This window comes from Scylla paramamosain, chromosome 40 (genome assembly GCF_035594125.1).
Source record: "Scylla paramamosain isolate STU-SP2022 chromosome 40, ASM3559412v1, whole genome shotgun sequence".
Lineage (NCBI taxonomy): Eukaryota > Metazoa > Arthropoda > Malacostraca > Decapoda > Portunidae > Scylla > Scylla paramamosain.
The window spans coordinates 3,033,530-3,042,500 of record NC_087190.1 but is presented as its reverse complement, the minus strand read 5'-3'; the positions used below and the strand labels follow the sequence as shown (position 1 = coordinate 3,042,500).

Below are 8,971 nucleotides of genomic sequence, written 5' to 3'. Positions count from 1 at the left end.
GAAGGAGGAGGAGGAGGTGGAGGAAAGGTCGAGGAATGAGAGGAGTGAGAGGAGGAGGAAGGAGGATGTGTGTGAGGTGCGTCCAAGGGAAAGAGGAGGGAGTCTGGAGGAGCCCTTTAGGGGAAGAGGGAGAGGAGAGTGGCCACATGCAACCTATGACTGCCCTCAGAGGAAAGGCAGGGAGAGGGAGAGAGAGAGAACACCTCCTCCTCCTCCTCCTCCTCCACCTCCTCCACCACCACCAGCAGAGAGGAGGAGGATAGAGGCACTGGAGGAGAGGTCACGGCGGGAGGAGAGGTCACGCAGGGAGGAGTATGACCCTGGGGCGCAGCTGAGGGAGAGAATACGACAGGATAGAGAGGAGAGCGAGGCAGCGAGACGGGAGAGGGAGAGGGAGAGGGAGGCACAGCAGAGAACCAGTGCCCCTTCCTCCTCTGTGAGCCGAAGAGATGGAGGAGGAAGTGGAGGAGGAGGAGGAGGAGGAGGAGGAGGAGGAGGAGGGGGAGGAGGAGGAGGAGGAGGAGGAGGAGGAGGAAGCACAAGACTCCTGAGTGCTGTAGTCCGGGACCCTTCCGCTGGCAGCAAGGAGAGGCCAAGTCACCCCCGGCTGCCTCACTCCACATCCCCCTCGCCTTCTGCAGGAGACACCCGCTGGAGGAACCAAGGGCTGAGGGCGGACATGGAGCGCAGGGAAGTGTCCATCAAGGAACGGCTAAGCTTCAGACGGCCCCGGGAGGCGGAGAATGGAAGGACGAGCCCCCGGGGAAGAACCAGCCCAAGGGTTCCTGTGATGGCAAGGATAACCCGCGGGAGGAGGAAGAAGGACCCCCACCTGACCTCCCCCTCTACCTCCACAGCCTCGCCCCTCCCCCAGGCCAATCCCAGGGGGAGGAGGGACCACAGGGGCAGGAGACAATGGGAGGATAATCGGGGAAGGGATGATGATGAGGAGGAGGAGGAGGAGGAGGAAGAGGAGGAGAGAGTGGTGAAGAGGGTGAAGGACTCAGAGGAAAGTGAGGGAAGTGAGTCAGAAAGTGGACAGAGGAAGAAGCAGAGCCAACCGCAGGAGGGAGGCAGGAAGAGGAGGAAGAGGAGGAAGAAGAGGAGGGAGGAGAGGGATGAGAATGCAGGAAGACCACAGAAACATAAGAAGAAGAAGAAGAAGCAACATGGTGCTACAAGACGATAAGAGAGAGAGAGAGAGAGAGAGAGAGAGAGAGAGAGAGAGAGAGAGAGAGGAAGGAAAACCATTGTGAGAGAGACTTAAAAGTTCCTTCCAAGTGTCACTAATTCAAAAGAACGACAATCAGTGTAGAGAAAACGAAAACGGAAAAAAAAATGAAAACGAAAAAAAATGAAAAAAATAGATTGAAGACTGTCCATGTGGTAATATTAAAACCAGCAACATAGATAACACACCGTAGTAATGTCGCAGTTTAACAATGAGCATTAGAATAGCAGCATAGATAGACATATATATATATTTTTCCGTATGCATTCAGGTGTACAAATATTTTTTTCCGCTTTGCACTCGCCCACCATGTAAATCTCACCTGTTTTTTTAAGTGTATTTTTTAATCTAGTATAACTGATATTCTAAACAGCAGCCTCTTGTCAGCTGCTTAACACCTGTATCTCTTTCAGGGCTTTTTTTTCAGCAGTCATCTTCAGTGATCGTAGAGACTTGACATATACACACTCACACAAACACACACACACACACACACACAGAGAGCAGGAGGTGGTGTGTGTGTGTGTGGTGGAGACTGTGCAGTGAAGGGAGGCAATTGCAGGAGTGACAGTGATACTTGCTCATGTTTGTGTGTGTACAGTGACAGTGGACAGTGCAATGTGATGATGGTGAATCAGGTTGGTGACTTCATTAACACCTCCACCACAAGAAGGAGTGAAAAGAAAGAGTATTAAGGATAAATAAACATCAAGCTTAATGAAATGGACAAGAAGTGAGTTTCCCAGACTTGTTGATGGAAAATAATGAATGAATCTACACCGGAAGGCAACTGAGGAAGAGATGTCTACTGTATTTCTTTTCCTTCACAGGTTATTCAGACCCTTGCATCCCCCTCCCTTTTTTTGATCAATTTTCAGGGTCACTATTCACTTAAATGTCATGAGGGCTGGCTGCACGAAGGCCGAGTGGACTTGTCTCACCATTGGAGGAAAGTGATGCAGGTGATGGTGAAAGGGAAGGAAAATTAAGCCACATATAATGATTGTGAATGCTGGAAGTGAACACATGAGGTTCTTTTTACAGTGAAGTGACGGTGAATGTGGTTGTTGATTGTGAATAACTGACGTGACAACAGTGGATGGAATCTGGCACTTGTGTGGATGAAGGCTGGAAAAAGATGGATACTGTTGCACATTTTATCTGACAGAAAATGAACTTGGAAATGATTAATGGAGGAAGAGATATATTAATGTGTTTACAGTATTTTGTTTTCAGTTGATGATTGTGTCTATATTGTTATTCAGTGATGCCCTGTGCTTATTTATATGTTGTTATCTTACTAATTTATTTATTGTAGGTTGAATATCTAGTAACACAAACAACAAACTTTATTTCTCTAGGTTTTTATCAAATTTTATAGATAGACAAGTGTTTGTTTATCATAGTGTAGCATTTCGTGAGTGATGAGAAATTGGGGAATGTTCATTAGATAGATCAAAGGTAGTGAACTGAGAGGGGAGAGAGAGGAAGAGTTGATGGGTGTGGTGATGGGAGGTAGACAAAGATGATTGGAACATGAGGGAAGAGTGGAAAGGTGAAAAAAGACCCATAGATGATTGGTGCAGGATATGAAAACAATGAGCATGTGAGAAGAGATAGATTGAAATGATTAGAATAAGAGAGAGTAGTGGAGATGATTTGAATATTAGAGGGTAGAGGAAAGATTAAAGAAGACCCAGAGATGATTGGTGGAGAAACAAAGAGCACCAGTGGAAATAGATTGAGACTGTTTAAATATGAGAGGGTTTTGAAAATATCTATCTTCTAATCTATCCGCCAAAACAGCAATTATTCTCAAGTGCAAAGGTATAGTCTTGTGGGCCACATTACCACACTCCATGAGCTTAGACACAGCACCCCTGGCCACACCAACAGTAAGGCCTGACAACACACATTGGTTCATCCCTGCCAGTTCATAATGACACTGTTCTCTACCTTGCACCATAATACAATAGACTTTAAAGATAGACCCACGAAAACTTAAGAAGCAGTGTTTATTGAAGTGTCTCAAGGTTTAAACTGTGTAGAGAGTTTGCAGGAGACTCAGCAGTCCAGTGGGGTATTAGTAGATGGGGATAATGCATACTGTAATCCATTTTAAGTCCACTACAGGCAGATGAGGTACAAGCTAGAATGGTAACGCTGCCTCTCACCGACTTTATCTTGTGAAATGTGCGTCAGATTTACTTAAATGCCACCAAAACTATAAATGGATTGTCAGGCGCCAGATTGCTTTGTAGACCAGCCAGCGAGAGAGAGGGGTGACCGTGTGACGAAAGAATGAAGAGAGGAGAAAATGAAGCAGGAAAGGAAGTGAATAAGAGAAGTTTGGGATGTGATGTACCTACTGAAAATAGATGTGATAGTTTGCATATTTCACCGCTAGATTGGGGTGTGTAGACCAGCCAGCGTGTGAGAGCAGTGACTTTGTGATAGAAGAATGAAAAGGGGAGAAAAGAGATGGGAGAGAAAGTATGCAAATAAGAGAAGATGAGGATAATTTAAGACAAGTTTAGGAAAAAGGAAATTACGCTTTTTAAAGTGGAATAAGGGAAGAAGTTAGTGAAAATAGATAAAGACCATCAATGAAGGTAAAGAAAATATAAGGATAAGAGAAGGTGGAGGAAGAATGAAAAGGAGAGAAAGAAAGAGATGAGAGATAGAGAAAATATAAGAGAATGTGAAGGAAGAATGAAAAAGAGAGAAAGAAAGAGATGAGAAATAGAGAGGATTAGAGAAGGTGAAGGAGAAATGAAAAGGAGAGAAAGAGAAGAGATGAGAAGTAGAGAAAGGAAATATAAGGATAACAGTTTAGGAAAAGGAAACAACTCTTATAAAAGTGAAAAAAAAAAGGAAGGAAGGAAGTTAGAGAAAATAATAACTTTGATATAGAAAACCAAATGAAGTGAAGATGACACAAGAAACAGGAAAGGAAATAACTTACAAAAAAGGGAAAAAGGAAAAGAAGTTAGTGGAGATTATTACTTGCATGTAGAAGACCAGATAGGAAGCAAGATAGTTATTTAAATGTAGGAAAATAGACTTGAGAAAACACAGTATAGGAATGGTAAAGACACATGTATATATTTAGCTGGGCAAACTCTTAGAAGACTGTGGGCATTGCAGGATTCATTGCTAGTCTTGGGGAAATAATTAGGATTTAAACTCTACTTATTTTGGGGAACAGTTAGTTGGTTAAGCGGGGAAAACAGAATAAACTCTACTTATATTGGGGAAAAGTTAGTTGGTGAGGCAGGGAAAACAGAATTAGTGATAGAGTAAACTGCAGACTGAAACTTATATGATAAACTCAGGATTTCAACTTTACTTACTTTAGAGAGCAGTTGGTAAGGTAGGAAAAAAAAGGAAACTCACTACTAACTTAATGATGAAAAATGCCACAAACACTACGCCTCAAACTCAAAGACAGGTATTTAATGAACCAACTTGTGACGTTAAGAAATTAAGGAGCTTCGTATAAAAATGACAATACAGCGAAACGTTTTAATAGTGAACGAATGCAGCGAAATTCTTGTGCGTACTGAACTGTCCATGCAGTTGCATACACCAAACTTTTAATTGCGATGGGGGAAACAATAAAACCTTTGAACTTTGCGAAGAATCTTTACGTATAATGAATTGCTCTTGTTAGGGTACTTTGCTGTATCAGAATAAGGTTTTGTGTGTAATTAATTAACAAACCATTCCTTTAGCAGTTCATAAGGCTTCACTGTACATAGGAGCATAAGGGAAGCTGCAGGAAGCCATCAGGCCTACACGTGGCAGTCCCTGTATGATAATGACAATATTAGTAATGATAATAGCAATAATACTAACTTTTTCACTCAACTCATATTACATACAAACTGAAACTGTGAATTGAGGGCCATACTAAATAGCTAGACTAAAGAGAAGAAAATACATAGAACATTGGAAACTGAAAATTATTAGCATACAGCATACAGCAAATACAATTAACATACAACAAAAACTAAATATAGCTAGCATACAACATACCTGTATCCACTATCACCTCATCCATTAACCCTTTCACTGCGAGATGAAACAATTAGCAGCCACAGAAGCAATACGTGAAGCCTTTACAAGCATCTACAAGGAAATTATCGATGAAAAAGAATACATTTTGCAATTTTTCCCCTGTTCAATGACTGGGTGTGGCTGAAGAACAAATAAAGGCGGTAATTAGAGTTGGTAATTGGGCAGAGGTGTACCAAGTGGCAGGTAAAGGGTTAATTTTATAGATACATATTCAAACGACCTAGAAAAAATAAGTAAAAAAAAAAAACACTTTATAACTAAGAACTTCTTCCTATGAAAAAAAAAAAAAAAAAAAACAGCCTATAGGAGAGTTTAGTATGTCATTTTACATTTGCCTCATCATGAAGGGACAAACTGACTGAATGGAGGACTAATTGTGAATGAGAGGCCAAGTTAGGTTAGGATATTGTGGATAGTATTGCTTGTCTCCTGCCTCACTGGAACATTATGGCAACACAGAACATTTGACTTGAAGGCTGCCAAACAGGTTATACCCATAAGGCATCACTGAGACGACCCTACCAGGACAGAAAAGCGAGGCCAGTGTTACCAGTTAATTTACCAAGACTAGGTTAAGAATACCAGTCAGTAAGAGATTAGTTTTTTTTTTTTTTTTTTTTTTTTTTTTTTTTTTTTTTGACGTATTCCACCTCAATCGTGTTTTTGGTAGTGGTTGTTTTATTTGTTTATTTTTGTTTTGTTTTATTTTTATTTGATTTTTTTTTTATCCAGATCCACCTCGCCACGGACTTAACGGCGTTGGTGTAATAGAAGGGTTTGACCTGGTGGTGTGTATATATTAGGCTATGGTGATGGTGTGTATATATTGATAGGTTATGGTGGTGCTGGTGATGTGCAAATAATCTTTTTTTTTTATGTATTTAAATAGACCAGTGGAAGAAATGTGTTGAGGTGAATAATCTGGTACATAATTCTTTTGTTTTCAGTTGCAAAAGAACATGCAGGAATGTAGCCAAGTGTAAAGGAATTGTTATGATGTTCTCGCATGAAAGTGGCATATAAGTGGCTTGGACTCGATACAAAACCAGTGGCATGAAAAGACAGGGAACTGAAATTTGAATATGGCGCCATGTTTTAACTCCGAACATTTGAGTGACAAATTATCGTACCCGGGAAAGAAAACTGTGGTATGTAAGTTATGATTTACCATGAATTTAATGATTATTTTTCCACAGGCTTTCCTAGCAGTGTGAAAAGAAAAGCCAAGTTTGTGTGGTAATGTTTCCTATATTTGTACTCCGGTGGAGATAAAATAAAGTGTCTGGATCCTCTAGATTAAGTTAAATTAAAATTGTGTATTTCCATTTTGCCTCAAGACTTCATAAGGAGTGAGTTTGATCTTGTTTTGGGGATAATGTAAAAAAAAAAAAAAAAAATCAGGAAAGAAGTTAGGCACGTATGTGCAGTTTATCAATCTGCAGTTAATTTGGTCTATATAAGACGAATTTGATAGTGATAAAAATGTTCACCTAGTATTGATTAAAAAAATAATTAAGGTAAGTGAAAAAGTTTATATATATATAAAAAATTACGAATTCAGGATCCAGAAAGAAGAAAAAAAAAAAAAAACGTGTGTTACTTAAAGAACATAATTCTGAGGTATAAACTGAAAAATCGAGCGGGAAACATCATAAGCTCATATCCTGAAACACTTCTACGCCGCACTTCCACTATCAAAAGGCTGGCGTCGAAATTACTCAGGTTTTAAAGAGTGTTTATGGTTATAGTGACAGGCCAACAATATCACCACATTATTAACATGAGAAACACTCTTGAAAACCAGGCTAATCATCTCTGTGGCCTTTGAAAATAATCGCGGTGAGAGCCAAGTTTTCCTCAATTTGATTACGCTCGTGGTCACCAGATCTCCTGCGTTGAGTCGTTAAATGGCGGACGTGACCTTGAGCAGGTGTTCGTGTGTTTTATCCAATACTCCCATGCTGTGCCCTTCTGCTGTGTCTTGCTGGCTAGGAGGAGTACTGGCGAGGCTGCTGCATGCCTGGAAACAGCTGGGCGAGGTGAGTGTGGCTGTGTTATGCTAAAGACACACCTGTAGGAGGAAGAGGGTAGTGGTGTTTGCCGTGATGTTTTTAAAGCCTGTATGCACCTGAGGGAGTCTGAGAAGTGGTGTGGCAGTTGAGCAAGGCAGCGTGTGTATGTGTGTATGTGTATGAGTGTGTTCGTGTGTGGGTTTATTGGGTATGGTGTACTCGTGGTCAGCTTCACTTCTCTTCGCTCAGGTAATGGAACAAAAGGTTTTATTGAAATAGTTACCTTACTAATTTCAAGTGACTTTCTAAGCATTATTTTTACTTCTAGTCGTGATCTACGCAATAAAAGTGAAATTAGTGAACGAAACGTATCTTAACTTCACCTAACACAACACTCGGATGGAAACGCCGGTGTTATTTCAATATTAACTGAAGTAATAGGAACATTTTCACCTGAAGGCTAGATTAGGTAGTTTAGATTTGCCGCAGTTCAGTTCTTTAACTTGATCTATACGTGGCAGTCTCTCTATGAAACAACAAACTATTTTCATCTGTCATCCCCATCCATAAATTCGCCTAATCTTCTTGTAAATCTCCGTAATGACTCAGCACTAACAACCTCATTACTGAGTCCCCTATTCATCCACCACTGAGAACTGATTCCTCTCTCTCTCTCTCTCTCTCTCTCTCTCTCTCTCTCTCTCTCTCTCTCTCTCTCTCTCTCTCTCTCTCTCTTGAACCTATAATTTGTTTGCCGTGACCTGAGTAATTAACAGTGTAGAGGAAAAATACTTGAATTGTACCCATAGTTAACAGACTAAGGTGAAACTACTTGGCTTGTATCCTATATTTAGCAGTTTAGGGTGAAAATACTTGCCTTTTATTATATTTTTAGGAGTTTAGGGTGAAAATACTTGACTTTGCCCCATATTTAATAGTTTAGGGTGAAAATATTTGACTTACACCCAATATTTACCAGGTTAGGGTGAAAATGATTGATGTAGCTAACAATTAACAGATCAGGACGAAAATATTGAGAGTATTGAATCATTTGAACATATTAACACTTGCATCGTAATATACAACAAGCCACGCCGGAATAGAATCTTCATAAACACTTGGAAGATAGAAAGGGATGGAAAGGAAGATAGAAAGGGATGGAAAGGAATGTGTGTTGCGGGTTGTTGTGTAGGATTAATGTTTGGGGGTGGAGGCACAACGAGAAGAAGTGCCCCGGAGTGGTTACTGGTTAAAGGGGGAAGCGTATCAAGGGGCGGTGAAGGGATTGAGACACCATTACCTTATTTAAAACTATGAATTCAACAGCTTATGAAAAAAAAAAAAAAAAAAAAAATAAATAAATAAATAAAAAAAAAACTAAATAAATAAATATACCTTTGAAACAACGATTAAATAAACAGATTACCACTTGCATACCGGATTGAGGTCCAGAGAGGTTAGGTAATTGGGCAGGTAGGTGTGTACTCTACCTAAACCTATGAATGGTCGTTTGAGTGAATAGGTGTTGATAAATTGAGTGTTGCAAATTGAGTGAAGGTCGTTTTGTTTTGATTGGTGAGTGAATGGGAGATTAAGTGACTCTGAAACGGGAGTGGATGGATGTTTGTATGTATGAATGTTTGCTTGT

At 40.4% G+C, this 8,971-nt stretch overlaps 1 protein-coding gene across 1 annotated transcript in view; it reads left to right on the top strand.

Moving 5' to 3' along the window:
* LOC135092704 (serine/arginine repetitive matrix protein 2-like) overlaps window positions 1–6,623 on the top strand; it is an 18,925-nt gene extending 12,302 nt beyond the window's left edge. The window contains 1 exon segment of the mRNA XM_063991334.1: window positions 1–6,623. This exon segment is cut by the window's left edge and continues 1,143 nt beyond it. Within this exon segment, the coding sequence (XP_063847404.1) occupies window positions 1–1,189 (1,189 nt within the window). The 3' untranslated portion in view covers window positions 1,190–6,623.
* The last annotated feature ends 2,348 nt before the right edge of the window (window positions 6,624–8,971 follow it).